Source organism: Aethalodelphis obliquidens, unplaced genomic scaffold, assembly GCF_003676395.1.
Source record: "Aethalodelphis obliquidens isolate GAN/ISIS:26980383/991018 unplaced genomic scaffold, ASM367639v1 scaffold112, whole genome shotgun sequence".
NCBI lineage: Eukaryota > Metazoa > Chordata > Mammalia > Artiodactyla > Delphinidae > Aethalodelphis > Aethalodelphis obliquidens.
The window spans coordinates 2,464,086-2,484,131 of NW_020838056.1; the positions used below are offsets into that span (position 1 = coordinate 2,464,086).

Genomic DNA, 20,046 nt, shown 5'->3' on the forward strand with positions numbered 1-20,046 from the left:
GGTTTATCTCCGGGCTTTCTATCCTGCTCCATTGATCTATATTTCTGTTTTTGTGCCAGTACCACACATCTGTTTTTAAAAAAAGGATTATTGAGATGATTAAATTATAACATTTGTAAAGCACTTAGGAGTGAGAGAGGCACACACTACGTGCTCAGTTATTGGACAGTGGTGTTTTTTTTTTTGTTTGTTTGTTTGTTTTTGTTGCGGTACGTGGGTCTCTCACTGTTGTGGCCTCTCCTGTTGCGGAGCACAGGCTCCAGACACGCAGGCTCATTGGCCATGGCTCACGGGCCCAGCCGCTCAGGGGCACATGGGACCTTCCCGGACCGGGACACGAACCCGCGTCCCCTGCATCAGCAAGCGGACTCTCAACCACTGCGCCACCAGGGAAGCCCAGAAAGTGGTGTTTTGATTGTTGCATGTAATTGGTCACTGAACTTGGCTAACTGTGAGTCCTCCTTTGAAAGACAACTCTGCAGGTGATGCCAACTGGCTCAGGTTTTACTGACTCTGCCTCCCCTGGTGTCAATCTGCAAAGAGCTCACCATCTTATGGGGTCATGTCTGGGCAGCCAGCTAGCCTTCTCCAGGCCATTTCCCTTTGCATGAAACTCTGACGTGAAGGTATTATGTTACCAGGGTGGGGTGGGGCGGTGGGGGGGTACCTCTTCTAGGGCCCGAGATGAGATCTTGTCTAACACTCAGAAATGAATCATAGGGACTTCCCTGGTGGCACAGTGGTTAAGAATCCGCCTGCCAATGCAGGGGACACGAGTTCGACCCCTGGTCTGGGAAGATCCCAGATGCTACGGGGCAACTAATTCCGTGTGCCACAACTACTGAGCCTGCGCTCTAGAGCCCGCGAGCCACAACTGATGAGCCCACGTACCACAACTACTGAAGCCCGCACGCCTAGAGCCCATGCTCCACAACAAGAGAAACCACCGCAATGAGAAGCCTGCGCACCTCAACGAAGAGTAGCCCCTGTTCGCCACTAGAGAAAAGCCCGTGTGCAGCGACGAAGACCCAACGCAGCCAAAAAAGAAAAAAAAGAATCGTCTGAGGAAACGTGCATATTGACAAAATAAAACACTTTTTTGTAAATGAGTGTTTGAGCAGACAGCAGCAGGGTAGGGAACCTAGGAGAACTGCTCTGCCTCATGGCTTGCGGTCTCAGGATTTATGGAGGTTGGGTTAACTTTCTGGGTTGTCTCTGGCCAATCATTTTGCTTGTGCCCATATTTGGTCTGACTCAGGGCCCTTCCTGGCTGCACACACATCTCTCAGTCAAGACAGTTTCTCTCATGAGGGAGTCTGGGAGGTTTGCAGGACTATTATGGGTTGGCACCTCCTCCATCCTTTTTTCCCCTCCCAAGTTCTTCTGGTTGGTTTTGGTGGCAGCTTGTTGGTTCCATGTTCCTTATTGAGACCTCTTGTTGTGAGACAACTCACGTAAGCGGTTCTAACCTGGCCAGGATGGGTGGTTTCAGTCAGTAATTCCCTAACATTATCGTCCCCATTTAATGGGCAAGAGAAACTGAGACCTAAAGAGACTGAATGTCCAAGGTCACTCAGCTAATAAGAGGTAGGCTAGGCCTTGAACTCCAGTCTTTAACTTCAAACCCTCAGGTCTTCCCACAACTCTGGACTGTCTTGCCCCAGTAAGTGGGAGGCTGTGCAATTGACAACCTTCTCTGTTCTTGCTGCAGCCACTGCCCTGAAGGTTATTTCTGCCTTAAAACATCTGACAACCCAGATTTTAACTATACCAGCTTTGACTCCTTTGCTTGGGCTTTCCTCTCACTGTTCCGCCTCATGACACAGGATTCCTGGGAACGCCTCTACCAGCAGGTATTGATCTGCATGTCCCCATACAGACTCGGTTGGAGGCTGGGGCATTGGCTGCATGGGTACGTTCTTCCTGGAGGACCCTGACCATGTCAGGGGCCCAAGTTCTCTAGGTACAAGTCTCTCTTCTTTCTTTTGAATCTGCAGACCCTGAGGGCTTCTGGGAAAATCTACATGTTTTTTTTCGTGCTTGTTATCTTCCTGGGGTCTTTCTACCTGGTCAATTTGATTTTGGCTGTGGTCACCATGGCATATGAGGAGCAGAACCAGGCAACCACTGATGAAATTGAAGCCAAGGAGAAGAAGTTCCAGGAGGCCCTTCAGATGCTCCGGACAGAGCAGGAGGTCAGTGAGGGGTGGATCTTTGTGAAATCTGTTGCAGGTTGTACATTGTTGGGCAGATATCTGGACTAGCCTCTTAGAGTAAGACTGTCATTTTAGGGAACCATAGGAAGATTCATCTTATCTCAGGGACCATCTTAGGTTAGATTTTCTCATAAAAAATGAATGAAGAGCCTGTGCAAGTGATTCACTGAGGGGTGCTCTTAGGAGGAGACTGAAGGAAACAGGATGGGACAGGGGAAGAATTAAACAAGGAAGTGGCCTCAGCTAGATACTACCTTTGGCCTGATCCCATGGGGAGCTCCAGGGCATGACTTGTTCCACAGGGTTACCCCTACCTGGAGGCAAGAACGCTGGCCCTTTGTACCTCCATACTTGCTCCAGTCAAATGTATAGTCAAAGAAAGTTTTCTGCAAATCCTGTAGCTGTAACCCATTAGTAACTAACATTCAAGCAGCTTGAGATGAGGGTACTGACCTGGTAAAAGAGATCTGGACAGGGCATCAACAGAGTTTACTACAGGGTGTGAATGAGGGAGGTGACTCTTCCTGCCATGTCTTAATCCAACCACCACCCAGGTCCTAATCCTGATTTCCTCTGGTTTAGATGCCATCACCTCTGTGACACCCCATGTCTGGGGGACACACATTTATGCTAAGCTCATCCAGATACTGCTGTTCTCTCCTTTCAGGTGCTGGCAGCCCTGGGGGTTGACACAGCCTCTCTCCACTCCCACAATGGATCCCCTTTGGCCTCCAAAAATGCCAGTGTGAGAAGGCACAGAATGAAGCCAAGGGTGTCAGAGGGCTCCACAGATGACAACAAGTCACCCCAGACTGAGCCTTACAACGAGCACAGAATGGTAAGGGGCTCAGATTTGCGCCTTAAAGGTGACCCACCTTTCCAGCTGCCATGGACAATATGCTGAAGTGGGAAGAGGTTTGTAGCAGAGAGATATCTGGAGGCACAGAGACTAGGAGGACGTTTTGATAATACAGACCCTGCCTGCCACGCCCCCCAACCAATGGTAGCCTAAACTAGGACAGGGGCATTATGGATGAGGAAAAGGGTGGATTATAAAGACTTTTATGGGGACTCGAGGGAATAAACAAGATTGGGACTGTGGAATGTTGGAAAAGAAGGGAGAAGTCCAAAATGCCTCCCAGGTTTCCAGATTGGGCAGTTAGGTAGGTGGTGATTCTAAGGCAGTAACACTGGAGAAGAACCCTGGATTGTTTGTGACCTTGAACATGCTGACCTTGAGGTGTCTGTGGACCTGTGGACATCAAGGGTCAGCTTCCTTCTGATACTCTGATCTGCATTTCTGGAGCAGGAGTGGGATCCTTGTTCGTGATGCTGAAATCATTTACAAGCTTCTTTCTGACCTCATGCCTCAGCCCCTGCAGCTCAAATTCTCCCCTACTGTTGGCACAGGAGATCCCAGCACCTGTCTCTGTGATAACAATCCAGCCTGGGAATAACTTCAGTTCCTCACTTCAGACCCTGTAGCAATTCTCGCCACCATCGTGACCCGCTACCTCCTACTCCAAGATTCCCTGTACTCACCAAGTTTCCTCCCACCAGCTCCTTCTCCCTTGAAAGTCCTATGTACCCCAAATATACCCTTTCCACAGGCCTGAGAGATAATAACCCCTTTGTGGTAGAGTAGATCCCACAATAACAGTATGGGAAAGGGGATCAACATGGCTATTTTTCAAGGCTGCTGACACTCACTTCCCTCCCGATCTCTTTTCCTTGTGCTCCTCTGAAGGATGTTCTACTTTTTGGAATAGGATCTCTACAACCCCCAGACTTCTGTGTGCATGGACATACACAGGCACACTCCCATGCACACTGACCTCAGACACCGACACTTCAGCATTTATCAGAGTCTGTGCCCTTCCCTTCCTTGCTCTGCCTCTTTTGAGCAGCACCTGATATGGACAGGGCACAGTTCAGAAGCTGTTTCAAAGGGGATTTGACTAGGGCTCTGACAACCATGGAACAGGATGAATCACAGCTTCCGTGGACATGTCAGTGACACTCTGAATTGGGCTTTAATTTCTCCTATTCAGTCAGCCTCACACAGATTAGCACTTGGATGTCCAATAGTTGTCTGGTGTGTGTCTGTGTGCTTGTGTCTCCAGCTAGGTTTACCTTCAAAAGGAAAAAGAGGAACCATGTTTTGTTAATTCAACAACACTAGGTGCTTGTTATAAAGAGTTGACTAAAACACCGTCCATTTCCCAAGGACTTCCATTTGGGTGGAGGAGGAAGATATAAAAATAGCTGTGTGTTGAGTGCTTTATTAGGGACACATAGATGGTGTTTGGGGAATAGAAGAGGAAACGTCTACTCTTATGAGGGCGAGGGTGTATCAGGAAAGGCTTCATGGAGGAGGGGATAATTTAAGTGAATAGTAAATAGTGAGTAGGGGTGTCCTCTAGTAATTGAGAACTGGGAGGGTTTGGGGAGGAATATTTTCCAGGCAGAAAGGAGGTCATGTTTATGCAAAGACAGGGAGGCATTGTTTGGGTACTTCCTTAATACTAACTGATTAACTGGAGTCCATTCAATAAGGCATCCTCTTCCTTCTTTCCCAGGTGTGTTATTGTAGTAAATAGACCATAGGAGGTTTTAATAAAAAGCCATTTTCTGACCAGCAGTAATGAGAGAGAGGTTGGGGGTAGCACTTAGCAGAGAGACACAGCAGGGGTTTCAGGGAACACAGTTGGTTTGCTTGGAGGATGCATTTTAAAGGCACGTCTGATACTTAGATTCAGAGTTCATTGTCCACCATTTGTCAAATAGGTTAATTGTGAAATATTAGCTGGTGGCCAAGGAGGCACTGCTTGTCAAATACGGGACCAAAATTTTCTTCTTAGTTTCTTGGTTTGCTTAGTGCCCAAGTGCATATAACTCAGTTGTCCCATCTTTAATAAGGATATGCCAATTCTGTTCCTTTGCTTCAAAACTAGGAAGGATTCGTGGATTTTTATGAGTTCAATGTCCTTGGACATATATTCTAGGGAAAAAGCACTGTGTTTTTAAAATTAATTAATTAATTTTTGGCTGTGTTGGGTCTTCGTTGCTGCGCATGGGCTTCCTCTAGTTGCGGTGAGCGGGGGCTACTCTTCGTTGCGGTACGTGGGCTTCTCTTGTTGCGGAGCACGGGCTCTAGGCACGCGGGCTTCAGTAGTTGTGGCTCGCAGGCTCCAGAGTGCAGGCTCAGTAGTTGTGGCGCATGGGCTTAGCTGTCCCGTGGCATCTGGGATCTTTCTGGACAAGGGATGGAACCCGTGTCCCCTACATTGGCAGGCGGATTCTTAACCACTGTGCCACCAGGGAAGTCCCTAGTGCTGTGGCGGACTTTAATACTGAATTACAGTGATGGTTGTTGAACAGGACTGGGCTCCAAATGATCAAGAAAGCAAATTTCACTTCTGTGGGAGAGGGGGATAGGTCAGGAGAGCTTTAATTGACAAAGTGTCCCAACTTTAGTAATTTAGTAAATAAAAGGAATTAAGGAAGGGGGAAAAATTCAGCATTATGATCAGAGTTTGATAGGAAGTCAGTATTTAGATTTTAGAAGCACTTTCTATGAGGTGAGGACAGAATTGATAACTTGTCTGGTCAAGATCGTGGTCGTGGGAACTAGCTAACCCAGCACACTAACTCTCCAGGGGCTCTGGGCCTCTGAATTAGCTCCTTTCCTCTGGCAACTGTACGCCACACAGTTCCCCTGGAGGAAGATTTTGATGGGAAATGTTTATTGATTTGGAGGAATGGCACTATTCTTCCAGGAAATTAGGCTGCAACTCTCCCTTCAATCTCCCCATTGTTGACTGTTCAACGTTTGCCTCGCGGGATCCTAGAAGCTCATTATATTACAAAGCTCTTATCTCCTCCTTTGCAAAACAAACTCTCACACCCATATAGGCTGGATCTAATGAATTGTCGAGCCTAATTTTCAGAAAATAAGAGCACTCGTTTGTTCAACAACCCTTTACTAAGCTTGTTCCTGTACTGGTGTACATAACTGTCTACTGAAGTCACAACTTTGCATTGAAGCAGGGAACTTAAGATACCTTTGTCCAGCACCATGGCCAAAGGCTGGCAAACAACTGACCCATCTGGGTGACAAGGTTGTCCTCTGACACATCCTTGGCCATGATGACCTATTTGCTGATCTTGAACATCTTGCAATCTCTTTTTGATCTTGGCCCTTTCCCAGGCTGTGTCAAGAATACTCTTTTCCTCTCTTTTCTCCCCATGTATACCTAGAATACCCCGTAGGTCTGTGTCTTTAATTTTCTATGGGAAGGTCACGAGGCTGAGGGCAGGGAGGTGGGAGTGGGGGTGGGGGTGGGGGTGGGGAAGTGTTAGGTTCCAGATTTGCCTGCAGGATGCTCTTCCAGCCTGCCTTCTTTCTTGCTCTTTTGGGGCAATGCCCAGTCTTTCCTAGGCCTCACCTCGGAGAGACACCAGGCTAGCCATGGCAGTGTGTTCCATTTCCAGGCCCCTGGCCGAGACATCTCATTCCCTGATGGGGTCACAGATGATGGAGTCTTTCCTGGAGACTGTCAAAGCCATCGGGGCTCTCTGCTGCTGGGTAGGGATGCAAGCCAGCAAGGCCCCCTCCCTAGGAGTCCACTGCCTCAAACTCCCAGCCCTGGCTTAGGGCGTGGAGAAGATGGACCCCCAACATTGCCCACTGGTGAGCTTGCCGCTGGAGCCATCGAAGTCTCGGTGAGTTTGTGAACGCTCCAGACTCTTTGGGGCTGCTCTCTGGCTAGAGGCCTCAGGCCAAGAAGCCCTGAGTGTCACCCGTGGAAGGATCCTTTAGACATCACTCTGCCCAGCACCTCCCATCTACCCCCATTTTACAGACAAGGCAGGTGAGACCCAGAGGGAGAGATTGGGTTTAACTGAGATCAAACAGGTATTCTGGTTTACTCTGCAGGACGGTGATACAGACTATTTTCCAATTGATATCATTTTTTCCCCCAGAGTTTCTCTGTCCCTACTCACTATCACGGCTTTAGAAATAGGCCTGTTTGCTTCCTGGACGAGTGTGAAAAAAAATTAAAGGTTCTTCTCTTCTTGCCTGTGACTCTGTGAAAACTACCTTGGGCTTGACAATTAAGACTCAGAGAAATCCTGGGAGGGGCCCCGGACAGATCTTAGCAGAAGCAAAGTATCCCTGACTTTAGTTGGAGAAGCAATAACTTGCCAAAATGCACAAATTAGGCAACAGTGACTAACTGGCCAGCACTCTTAATAGAATAATCACAGAGTGTAATGGCAAATCAGGGACTCCTCATTGGATTGGAGCTGTGATTTAATTTAAGCTCTCCCTCCATCTTCAGTAATGACGCTTCTAGTGTTTTTTCTTTTCTTTTTTTTTTTTTTCGGTATGCGGGCCTCTCACTGTTGTGGCCTCTCCCTCTGCGGGGCACAGGCTCTGGGCGCGCAGGCTCAGCGACCATGGCTCACGGGCCCAGCTGCTCCGCGGCATGTGGGATCTTCCCGGACCGGGGCACGAACCCGTGTCCCCTGCATTGGCAGGCGGACTCTCAACCACTGTGCCACCAGGGAAGCCCCATTTTGGTTTTTTTTTGTTGTTGTTGTTTTTTGCCCTCTGGCCAGCCCAGGACACACAGTGGTTTACAAACCGACTTGTGAGCTGACCATTATATGGCTCTAGTGACTTGGATAAGTCTTACAGTGTTACCTTAGCTCCATCTCTGACTGGATGCATGGGATTCAGGGTCCCAGCAAGAAACAGATGAACCACTGCAGTGGGCAAGTGGAGAGGGTTTATGGAAGTATTTACAGAGATGTGCGCTGGGCTCAGGAACTAAGAAGGGGCAGTGAGGCGCCGAGGAACTAGCCACAGTGGGAAGCTGTAATAAGCCTAGGCTTAAGGGGTGAGGGGAAGGACCAGAGCCCAGCAAGACCTGCCCCTTTATGTGAGAGGCAGCCTGATGGAAGGTGGCCCAGCCACAGCCCAGCAGGGAAGAAGCCAGCTGGCAAATAGCCAGCTCCTCTCTCCTCCCAGCCTCAGATCTCCTGTCTGTGCCTCCCACTGGCCAAACCTGACCAGAACCAGAGGGTGAGGGTGATGCAGTTTGCTCAGGTCACCCTCCATGGGTACAGAGCAGGACAGAGATGGTAGAGAGTAGGTCTCCAAGACCTACCAAGAGAATCACCAACCCAAAGTCCTCAAGTCAAAGCCAGGCTTCAGGGTCCTCTTGGAGGTGCTTTAACTCTCTAGAAAATGCCTCATTCAGGAAACCGTGTTATTACTCTGTGGATTACCACTTTCCTGGATATTCCAGCCTTGATTCATTTTAGTGAAATTATCTGGCTAGTGCAAGATTAACTCTTTAATCCCTTCCATGTCACATGGACCTGAACATCAGTCACAGCTGTGCCATTTACCAAGTGAGTCACCTTTAGCAAGTCCCTTAAATTCCTCAAGCCTCCATGTCTCCCCTTATAAAGACCTTATAAAAAGGTTTCTAAATGGCTGAAGGGTTAAATGGAATCACAAAGTGCCTTCATTTATGTACACATCTGACCAATAACAGCAGTAGATGCTAGAACCTTTTGTTGAGTCCTCATGGTTGAGAAATTTCTAAACTTTCTTTATATGTACTATATACCTATGAGCTTCACCTACAGCAAATGCTCAATAAATACTTGTTGAATTTGGACTCTGAATGGTTACTGCAGTGCTGAGTCAGCTACAATGGGCCTGGGACTCCCCACATCCAGGGTAAGTGTGTGACTAGAGTTAGGGCCCTGGCACAGAATCCAGACAGAGCTTCCAATAAAGGCCCAGAGAGAGAAGAGTCAAAAGGATTGTGTCAGAAACTAAGAATTGAACAATCAAGACACAACAAATATTCCCTCAGAAAGAGAGAGACCATGTGGAATAGGAACTGGGTCATATGCTGGGAAGAGAAATGGGCCTCTTAGGAGGGAGGTCAAGGAAGCCTATCATGGAGTAGGAATTCTCTGTAAATGTCATATGCGCAGCCCGGCAGAAGTCCAATAATGACTGCCTGGCCTGATGCCCTTGCAACTCCCACTACCCTTTGGTAGAAACCTCAGAGACCCTTGAGGCAGCCCCCTCCCCACCCTGGTGCCCAGGAACCTGTCTTAGGGAAGGACTCTGCAAAGCCTCAGGTGAGGCCAGGTCATCTGTTAGCTACGAACTCAGGCTCTGGTTGCACCCCAGCTCCGTGTCACGCTGTTCCTCACATCTGAGCTCTTACCCCAAGTTCATGGAGTAGCCCCTTTACTCCAAGCATGACTGCAGAGGACCGTAGCTTCACTGGGCAGCTCGCAACCACCCAAGAGAGGCCAATAAGAGGCTGAGTGATCTGTTTTTGCCACTGAAGACTTTAGGGGAATGTCTTGACTCTGTTTTTGTCCCAGCAGGCATCTGATGCAGGACAGAAGACTTACTTGACAGCAGAATACTTGAATGAACATTTCCGAACCCAAAGGGCAATGAGTGTTGTCAGTATCATGACCTCTGTCCTCGAGGGTAAGTATTGCTCATTGGAACTTCCACTCACTGTGCCATGAGGAGTCCCCATATGAGCAGAAGATGGGATGCCCCAAACCTGTGTCGAAGAGCACCCATCTCTGTGTCCTGGGATACTCCTCATTTTTATGCCCTTGTCCCCATTACCCTTTATCAGTGTGGTTTTTAAAATGTGGATAAATTTTCAAAAACAATAGAATCCACTGAATGAAATGCTCTAGTTCATTTCTTGTTCAAATTAACATCTGCTTCATATGTATTCACAAAACTGGATTTTAAAAAGTGATCCAGCAGGCACAGAGAATTTCAAGCTACCACTCAGGTATGCAAGAAATTTAACAGTCTTTAATTTTCAAACATGGAAAAATTGTTCCCATGTGTTTCATGGCAGTGACTTTTATGGTTATAACTTAATTTCTGTCTCAAGCTCATGCTGAACATTAGAAGGCAGTTTAAGTAAATTAATCCTCCAGTTTAACTAAATCCTTGTCAATTCAGGGTTCCATCAATCAGGTGGGAATCCACTCAGCCTCCCCAGGGATGGATCTAAATTCTAACTGCTTACACCAAGCCACAGGGTGGAGGAAGAGAATGGCCACCTGGCACTCAAGTACCAAAGAGCACGGCTATATCCTTCTCACCCTGAGTATAAGACCTGTCTTCTTATCCAGCCTTTCTTTTGCCTAAGGGCATGGAAAACATGGCCTTAGTCATATCTAGTTATTCATCTCCTCTGGACAAATTTAAAATGTCCTGAGCTGGAGGATGGAGAAAGGAGTTTGGATGTTGGTGTGTCCCTGAGAAGGGGCCCTGTGTACTCTCCTCCCAGCCCTGGGCTGAATTCTAACTGCAGGGGAGGGCATGGTGGACAACAGACAACAACAACAAAATGTTTGAGTGATTTGAAAACAGAGCCAACCTGTACCTTACTTTCTAGGTGAAGCTGGAGGCGGCAAATCTTAGACAGAGACCCTCATGCCTAGTATGACACAGAAACCGTAGGGTAGCATGGGCCAGTAACATGCCTGGGTAGTGAAGAACTGAGGCAGCCTCAAAGGGGGCTCTGTGGCCCCAGCATGACAGGAGAATATCTGGATGATCACCTTGTTCGCATTGAAGGCTGCAGAAGGAGATGAGTGAGAGGCAAAGAGGGAACAGCCATCTCCATGGCTCTCCCACCAGCGACGACCAAATGGGAACATTGATGACTCAAGTGAAATACACTTGGCAATGACTTAGGACCAGCTCAACCCTCCACCAACCTTCAGCTCCCCAGAACTCAGACACAACTTCAGATAACGAAGTAGTAGCAGACGTTGAGTTAACCAAAACAAAGTCCCCTGGTTGGAGACTTGAAGTATAAATTGAATTCAGTTACGGGAGAGAAAACCCCGTAAGCTACATTTCTTGCATAACTGAGTTTGTGTTTTGAGAAATGTGTACCTATGCTAGTAACAACAGTGTTGTTGTTATTTTTGCTCATGGATAACTATTTAATAATTACTCATCAGCAGAGAGTGAGGATTAGAGAGGTGGAGGAGGAGGGAGAGGTTGGAGGAGAGGGAAGGTAGAGAGAAATGCTGGTCTGGAAGATTGAAGGAATGAAATGGAGAAACACAGGGCAGTGACAAGCTGGGACCAGTCAGCGTGGTTGTGGATTTTCCCCACAGTTGGTTGGGCGCAGGTACAGAGTCATCTCCATGTTGGGTTTATTCGGAGTTGGGGTTTTGCCAGGCAAGTACAATGGAGGGGGGAGAGGGCAAGGGAACTGAGGTGTCTGCGAGGGAGTATAAAGGGGGTGGACATGAAATGTAAGCTGGGTAAGTTGAGAAGCAAAGACATGCATGACCTTTGCGATGGATGGTTAAAAAGTGTACGGTCCATGGTTTGGAGGACTGAATGGGGACAGAGGTTGGGTTGTACTTGCTAGACTACAGGGGCTCAAAAAGGAGGAAAAGGGTGAGTGCTGAAGTGGAGATGGGAGGTGTTATAAGGTGTTATAATGGGAGTTATAAGTAATGACAAGGTCTAGAAGCTGGCCATGGGGTGGGGGTCTGAGTCCATGCCCGGCTGAGAGCTGTCATTGACCACACCTGTGATGCAGAACTCGAGGAGTCTAAACAGAGGTGCCCACCCTGCTTGACCAGCTTGGCTCGGAAGTATCTGATCTGGGATTGCTGCCCCACGTGGGTGAAGCTTAAGACCCTTCTCTTCGTGATTGTGACGGACCCCTTTGCAGAGCTCACAATCACCCTGTGCATTGTGGTGAACACCATCTTCATGGCCATGGAGCACTACGGCATGAGTCCCGCTTTCGAAGCCATGCTTCAGATTGGCAACATTGTGAGTGCCCTGGCAGCCACTGCCTGTGCTGTCAGATCTGTGGGGCTCTGGGTGGGCTAGCAGCATGCCCTCATTCACTGGAGTGTTGATCTTGCTGGCTGAGAGCAGTGTGGGAGATGTGTAGACACTTAGTGCAGGAAGTCAAGTCTGGAGGACCAGGCTGAACTGCTGGGAATTGCTTTGGGATGAACGAGCACAGGGAAGTGGACAGAGAGAGCCCTGACCTAGGGGCAGCTAGCCTCCCCTTTGCAGAACTTAGGACAGCCACCCGAATTCTCAGCATTGCAGCTGCCACTACCTCGAAATGATGATAAATGCCACTTTCCCATCTAAAGACAACCTATGGACTTGCAAATTTCCTTCCAATTTTATTGCTTTTGTGACTGCAAAACACAGTGTCTGTGGTTTTTCAACGCTGTTATTTAAGTGCAGAAGAGTGGGGGAGGGAGGGGAAGATAATGAGAGAGAGGGAACCTGGGATCATGCTTGCTGTTGTCACAAAAGTGTCAGGGAGTCAGAACTTTTTTTAAAATCTGGTTCAGACAGGACTTTCCTTTAAATTTTCCTCCATAACTTTGTAGTATAATTTTCTTTGAACAACACAAAGTCCATACTGGATTTCCCTACATGCTGAGTAAAGTGTCAGACTCAGAGGAGAACTGTCCTCAGCCTGTGCCCCACAGGAACAGTAATGATAGCCAGCTTTATTTGATCACCTACTCAAGACCAGACATGGCCTCAGATGCTTCTCATGTTATTGTCACAAAACCCCAATATGGTAAGTACTATTATTATGCCCCTTCACAGATGGAAAAACGGAGGCACAGGAAGTTAACTAATTTGCCCAGGGTGCTAGAGGTGAGTAAGTGACATCATCAAGATTTGAACCCAGGCCAACTGGCTCTGAAGCTCACACCTCTCAACTCCTGGGTGCTAAACCCCATCACAGGACGTGCTAGTGTCTGTGTGTGTGTGTGTGTGTGTGTGTGCGCACATGCACACAAGAAAAGCAGAAGCTGTGAAGGTCAGGGTCCTGCCTCCATGTCCACACCACTGTCCACTCCACTGCAGGTGGCTTACTAGTTCCACCAGGACCATACAGCTCTTCTAACTCCTTGTAGGCTGCAGACTTAGGTGGAAGGAGGGGTCCCAGAGGAAATGTGACTGCTCTTCTCTAGAAATCTCCCCTTTTCCCAGAATCCAGGGATGTGAAAATGATGCCAGTAGGTTCTGGGATACTGTGGAGCCAGCATGCCTTACGTTTCAGCAGCACCTAGGCTAAGAAGACACATGCTATGTAAAGTTGATATGAAAAGGGGAAATGGAAAGAGAAGGGAGAGCTTATTGCCAAGAAGTCATCATAGATCCCAAAGGGTCAGATGGAAGAGACCTCTGAGCCCGCACCTTGTTTTACAGATGGAGAAGCTGAGGCAAGAAAGACCAAAGGCCTTTACCACTGTGACAGAGCCCAGTGCCATTTTTTAAAAAAGAAAGAAAGGCAGGCACTGTGTGGTGCTTATGATGAGTCAGGTGCTTTATAAGTGTTTTCTCAGCGTCACAACGCGCTATGAGGTTATCACCACCCTCGCAGCACAAAAGAGAGCCTTAAGACTCAGAGAGGTTCAGTATCCTGCCCAAGGTAGCACAGGTGGGGAAGGTGGAGCCAGAGGTGACCCAGGTCTCTCTAGAGCACAGGACCTCATCGCCCCACCCCCACACCAGGCTGACTTGCCTACAAAGGGCACTCAGTAGATGCTCTTTGCATCTCACAGTTGCCATCTTGTGGCATCAGTCAAGTTCCTTAAACCTTCAGCCACTTCCTTCTCTGTAAAAGGGATGTAACTACCTCTGTTTCCCAGGCTGGCGAGAAGCTCTGTTGAGAACAAATGAGAGAAAAACACCTGACTCTGATCTTTGGTTTCTTCCTTACCTGTCACCCTTCCCTGCTGGTTGTTGTGTGACCCAAGCCTGGCCCTGACCTCTCTCAATGTCAAAATTCTATCCTATTTAAGACCATTAAAGATACTCAGAGCTGAAAGAATCTTAGAGGCAATGTATTATTATTGTTCTTACTAATAGCTATTATTGATTAATGAAGTACTTTCTGCCAGGACCTTTGCTAAGAATTGCGTATGCATTATCTCACTTAAAGCCCATTATACAGATGAGGAAATTGAGGTAGAGAGGATGCACTCCTTGTCCAAGCTTATACAAGCTAGGAATGGCTGAGTTGACATTTTTCTCTGGGTCTGTGTTGCCCCACGATCCCTGCTTTTAAACTACTGAACCAGATTGACTTCTCATTTACATTATTATATAATAATTATTATCCTAATGATTATCCACTTACTCCATGTCCAACACCATTCAAACGGAAACACTGAAGCATGGAAACACTAATGTGTATTCCCTGAGCACTGATCCAGAGATTTCTCTCTGCTGCCACACTGAGTGTTCCCATCCCCAATCCGTCAGGAGCCTGCAGATAATATAGAAACAGAATAAAAACGAGGTAAAGGGATTTGCTACTTTACAAACACAACATTTTCCCCCTGCTCTATTTGTCATTGTCACCCGACCTCACAGACCCTGCTGAGATGGATCCCTGTCTCTGTCCGCAGGTCTTTACCGTGTTTTTTACTGCTGAAATGGTCTTCAAAATCATAGCGTTCGATCCCTACTATTACTTCCAGAGGAAGTGGAACATCTTTGATTGCATCATCGTCACAGTGAGCCTGATAGAGCTGGGTGCGGTCAGGAAGGGGAGCCTGACAGTGCTGCGGACCTTCCGCCTGGTAATGTACTCTTTTGGCAACTTGGGGAACCTCCATGTGGACATCCAAGGAGGCTCCCCGCTGGAAACGGCCTCTGTCCTTTGGGGACCCCACCAGCCAGCTCCCTCTTCCTCTTCGTTCCCTGTGGGAGGAGGCAGGGCATGGCTCCTGGGAGCCAGAGACGTGGTGCTTTGCACTTACTCAAAGTGGGGGTGTGCCCTTTCCTCTCTGGGCCTGGCTCCCCTCATCTGTGCTAAAAGGAGACTTCCTAGCACCCTCTTGTTCTCTTACCAAATAACAGTAAATGATAATCATAGCAACTACTCTTTCTTGAGTTCTGACAATGCATGAAGCACAGAGCTAAACCCTTGACATAACACATCTCATTTTATGCTTACATCACCCTGAGAGAGTTGCTTTTACTATCACCACAGATAGATGAGGGAAACTGAGACAGAGTGGTTAAATGATGGCCCAAAGTCTCCCTGCTGCTGAGTGAGCCTCAGACCTGCATTTCAAAGCCAGGCTGCCTGACTCCAGAGTCCCAGCTCTGATCATCCTCTGATTCCCTTGGTCCCCAAATCACAGCCCCAATGTCTCACCCACCTCAAAAACTGCCTCCTACTAGCCTCCCGTCCTGGCTCTTCTCCCAACTCAGCTCCAGGATGCCTTCTGCAGGATGCGTTCCCTTATTCTTAACAAAAGAGATGTCCCCCTGATGTCTGTGTCTGTAAGGCAAGTCACCCACCTTGTTTTATTTCTTCAAGAATATCGTGGCCCCTGCACTTCATTTTAGAATCAATTTGCCAAGTTACATACCCACCTACACACAAAATTGTTGGGTTTGGGGTTTTTTTTCTATTAGGACTGCAGTAATTTATAGATCAGTTTGGGAAGAAATATAACCTTTACGTTATGTAGTCTTCTGATCCACAAAAATGGCACACAATCTATTTATTTCAGTCTTTCAATAGTTTTATAATTTCTCCATAAGGGACTTCCTGCATATCTTTTGCTAGATTTATTCCTAGATATTCCCTAGTTCATTACGCTATTTCAAATGAAACCTCTTTTTAAATGTTCTTTTCTGGGGTTTGGGTTGTTTTTGTTTGTTTGTTTTGTTTTTTTGCTAGCACTTTGCTATTTAATATTTTTGGATCCAGATAGCTCTGTTATTAATTCTCATGACTTATCTATGCAATCTTTTAAATTTGTTAACAGAATCATATCATATGCAAATGATGAGTTTTGTTTCTTCTTTTCTAATCCTTATACAATTTGGTTCTTTTTATTACATTTCTGTGCTGGTTAGGACATCCAGTACACTGTAGAAAAGATGTGTTAATAGCACACATTTTTGCTGTTTTCCTGATCTCAGAGAAAATGCTTTCAGTATTTCAGCAAGTCTGATATTTGTGGCAGGTTTTTTAAGAAGATTTTTTTAAAAACTCCTTTATCAGTTTAGGAAGTTCTCTTTTTTGTTTGTTTGTTTTTGTTTTTGTTTTTTTGCGGTACGCGGGCCTCTCACTGTTGTGGCCTCTCCCGTTGCGGAGCACAGGCTCCGGACGCGCAGGCTCAGCGGCCATGGCTCACGGGCCCAGCCGTTCCACGGCATGTGGGATCCTCCCGGACTGGGGCACGAACCCACGTCCTCTGCATCGGCAGGCGGACTCTCAACCACTGCACCACCAGGGAAGCCCGGAAGTTCTCTTCTGTTAAGAATATTAATCATGAACGGATGTTTAATTTTATCAGACAATTGTTCTGCATGATTAAGGTAATCACATGATTTTCTCTAATCTGTTAAAGCAGTGAATTATACTAATTGATTTTCTAATGTTAAATAAACTTTGCATTCCTGGGATAAACCCAACTTGATCGTGATACACTTTTTATACATTGGAAGATTCAGTTTGCTAATAATTAAAAAAAAATTTTGCCTCCGTATTGATCAGTAATATTTGGCCTGTAATTTTCCTTACTTGCATTGTCCTTGCTAGGTTTTAGTATCTAGGCATCAAGGTTATGCTAATCTCCGTAAAAAGAAGTGAGGAACATTCCTCTTCTTCTACACCCAATCTTTGGGTAAGACTGGAATTATTGTTTCTTGTAAGTTTGGTAGAATTCACTAATTAAGCCATCTGCAAGTCAAGATTTTTCATTACTGATTTAATTTTCTTAATGGCTGTGAAACTACTCAGATTTTCAATTTCTCGAATTGGTTTTGGTAAGTTATTATTTTTCTAAAAAAATTTCCTTCTTATCTAAATTTTTAATTTTATTGACACTAAGTTGTATATGCTATGCTGTTACATTTTAATGCTCCATATCACATGTACTTATGTTATCCTTTTCTTTCTTTAAAAATAGTCATTTGTGCTTTCTTTTATCTATTTTTATTAGTCTCGCCAAAGATCGTCAATTTAATGTCTTTTCAAAGAACCATCTATTAGCTTGTCGATCCTCTCTACTTCATTGGTGTTTTCTATTTCAGTTAATCCTGCATCTTATCTTAACTGCAGCTTACATTCCACATATTTTATTCTTTACTAACTTCTTAGGTTGGAATTTTCAGCCTATTTCCTTTTCCAATATATTCATTGAAGACTTCAATTTCCTTCTAAGAACTGCTTTAATATGTAGATTTTTCCTTATTTTATTTATTTATTTTTAAAATTTATTTATTTATTTTTGGCTGAATTGGGTCTTTGTTGCTACGCGCAGGTTTCCATTAGCTGCGGCGAGTGGGGGCTACTCTTCGTCGTGGTGTGCGGGCTTCTTATTGCGGTGGCTTCTCTTGTTGCGGAGCACAGGCTCTAGGCGTGCAGGCTTCAGTAGTTGTGGCTCGTGGGCTCTAGAGCGCAGGCTCAGTAGCTGCAGCGCACAGGCTTAGTTGCTTCACAGCATGTGGGATCCTTCCGGACCAGGGCTCGAGCCCGTGTCCCCTGCATTGGCAGGCGGATTCTAAACCACTGTGCCATCAGGGAAGCCCCAGAATTTTCCTTATTGTTTGGTTCTAAATATTTCCTAATTTCAAATTTGATTTATTCTTTGACTCAAAGGTTAATTAGAAGCATGGTTCTTAATTTTGAAATGTATGTGGTATTTCTAGTTATCTTTATGCCATTGAGTTCTAGCTTAATTGTATTATACTCAGAAAACATACACTGTATGATTTTAATGCTTTGAAATTTATTGATAATCTCATTTTGGCTCAGTATAGTGAAAATGTTCCTTATGCACTTGAAAAGAATGCGTCTTCTGCAGTTGTATGGTGCAATACTCTGCATATATATCCATTGGGTAGAGAAAGTTCATTGTGTAGTCCAGATATTCTATATCCCTGCTTATTTTTGCCTGCTTGTTTTAGCAATTACTGAGATGGTAGTGTATAAAAATATCTTTCACTATGATTATGGCATGATGTTTCTCCTTACGGTTCTATCTGGAGGCTATGTTATTAAATGCATACATATTTTAAGTTATTATATCTTCCCAGTGGAGTGAAACTTTTATCAGTGAGAATTGACCTTGTTTATCCCTAGAAATGCTTTTTGCCTTAAAAGTCTCTTTTGCCTGTAGTAATTAAACAACTTTGTTTTCTTTTAGTTTGGAATTTGCCTGATATATCTCTATCTATCCTTTTACTTCCAGCCTTTGCATATCTTTAAGGTTGTTATGTGTCTACTGTAAATAGTATGCAGTCAGATTTTGGATTCTTATTCAATCCACTCTTTGTCTTCTAACCAAAGCATTTAGTCTACTTATTTTATTGTGAATACTGATATATTTGGATGTGTGTCTATCATTATATTCTCGGTTTTCTATTTGTTTCCTCTGTTGTAGCATTTTTGTTCTCTCTCTTCTTGATTTATTTTGGACTGTTTGTTTTTCCTTGTTCCATTTTCCTCCTTTATTGGTTTGGAAACTAAATACTCTGTTTCTATTCTTTGAGTGGTTACCTTAGAAATGACAGCATGTATTGTTAACTTAAAGTCAAAAGTTAGCTAAAATCTTTACTTTTCAGGACAACTTTTTATTCCAGTTACCCCTTCCCAACTTACTATCGTGTTAATTATTTTAATTTTATCTTGTTTTTAAAAGCTATATGACTTAATTGATGATAAATAATTCCAGATTTGTACAAACACTTCTGAAAATTCAGTAGCTTAGCCCAATAAAGGTTTATTCCTCACTCATGTCATAGTCTGATGCAAGCCAGTCAGCTCTAGGTGGGACTCCTTCTAGAAGTGACTGTGCCATATCTGAAGGCCTGTACAACCTTCAAAGCTTGCCTCCTGCTTGTGGAAAGATGGCAAAGTTTACACAGTCAAAGGCTTTTTTAGTCAGGGCTCATGGTTTCTTTTGCAATACAATTCCTTCAAAACTTAGATGGTTTCAGACCTCTGTGTGTGTTATACATCCAGAGTGCTTTCTATGACAATGTTCTCAGTTCTGCTTTGTTTCTTTGCTCTCTTGTCCTCCTGCCTCTCTCTGCCTCAAATGGTGGCTACGCCATTAATAGCATCTTTGCTAAGATGTGCTTCATTTCATTGAAAAATTTAACTGGTCTTGAACTCATAAAGACTTAATCCCATTGCTCACTCTTTGAGATCTAAAGCAATGTACTTCCCTAAACCTTCAAGACTCTAAACTTCTGGATTATTTTATTTTATTTAAGTATAGTTGATTTGCAATGTTGTGTTAATTTCTGCTGTACAGCAAAGTGACTCAGTTATACATTAAACTTCTGGATTCTATTTCCTTTTATTTCTTATCAATCAACCAAATATTCCCTGAACTCATCTCTTTCTTGTAATGTCTTGACAAACGTAACCAACTACAACTGACACATGATACTAAGGTTCTGTTTTACAGACCCTTTGCCTAGTGCTACTGGTTCATGATCTGCCCCAGAATTATTGCAGACCATCGTTTTGCCCCTGCAACACAGATCAACACTTTCCAAGGATTCTTCTATCAGTTTCCTTGTTGTACACCATGTGATCACTAAGCCAGTGCCACATATCCAATGTGTTGAAATGGCTCTCTGCAAAGTACCAATTTCTACATTACTCAAGAGAAGTACAACTAGTTGTAATGACAATCTCTAAATCTGTGAGTTAACATAATAGAGGTTTATGTTTACAGCATATTCAGTGCTGGTTGGGAAACTCTC

The 20,046-nt window shown here is 45.3% G+C and overlaps 1 protein-coding gene across 1 annotated transcript in view; it reads left to right on the plus strand.

Moving 5' to 3' along the window:
* The window catches only part of SCN10A (sodium voltage-gated channel alpha subunit 10), a 77,809-nt gene that overhangs the window by 28,113 nt on the left and 29,650 nt on the right, over positions 1–20,046 (plus strand). The window contains 7 exon segments of the mRNA XM_027097140.1: positions 1,712–1,853; positions 1,998–2,195; positions 2,884–3,054; positions 6,648–6,941; positions 9,642–9,750; positions 11,855–12,093; positions 14,715–14,888. Of these exon segments, the coding sequence (XP_026952941.1) occupies positions 1,712–1,853; positions 1,998–2,195; positions 2,884–3,054; positions 6,648–6,941; positions 9,642–9,750; positions 11,855–12,093; positions 14,715–14,888 (1,327 nt within the window).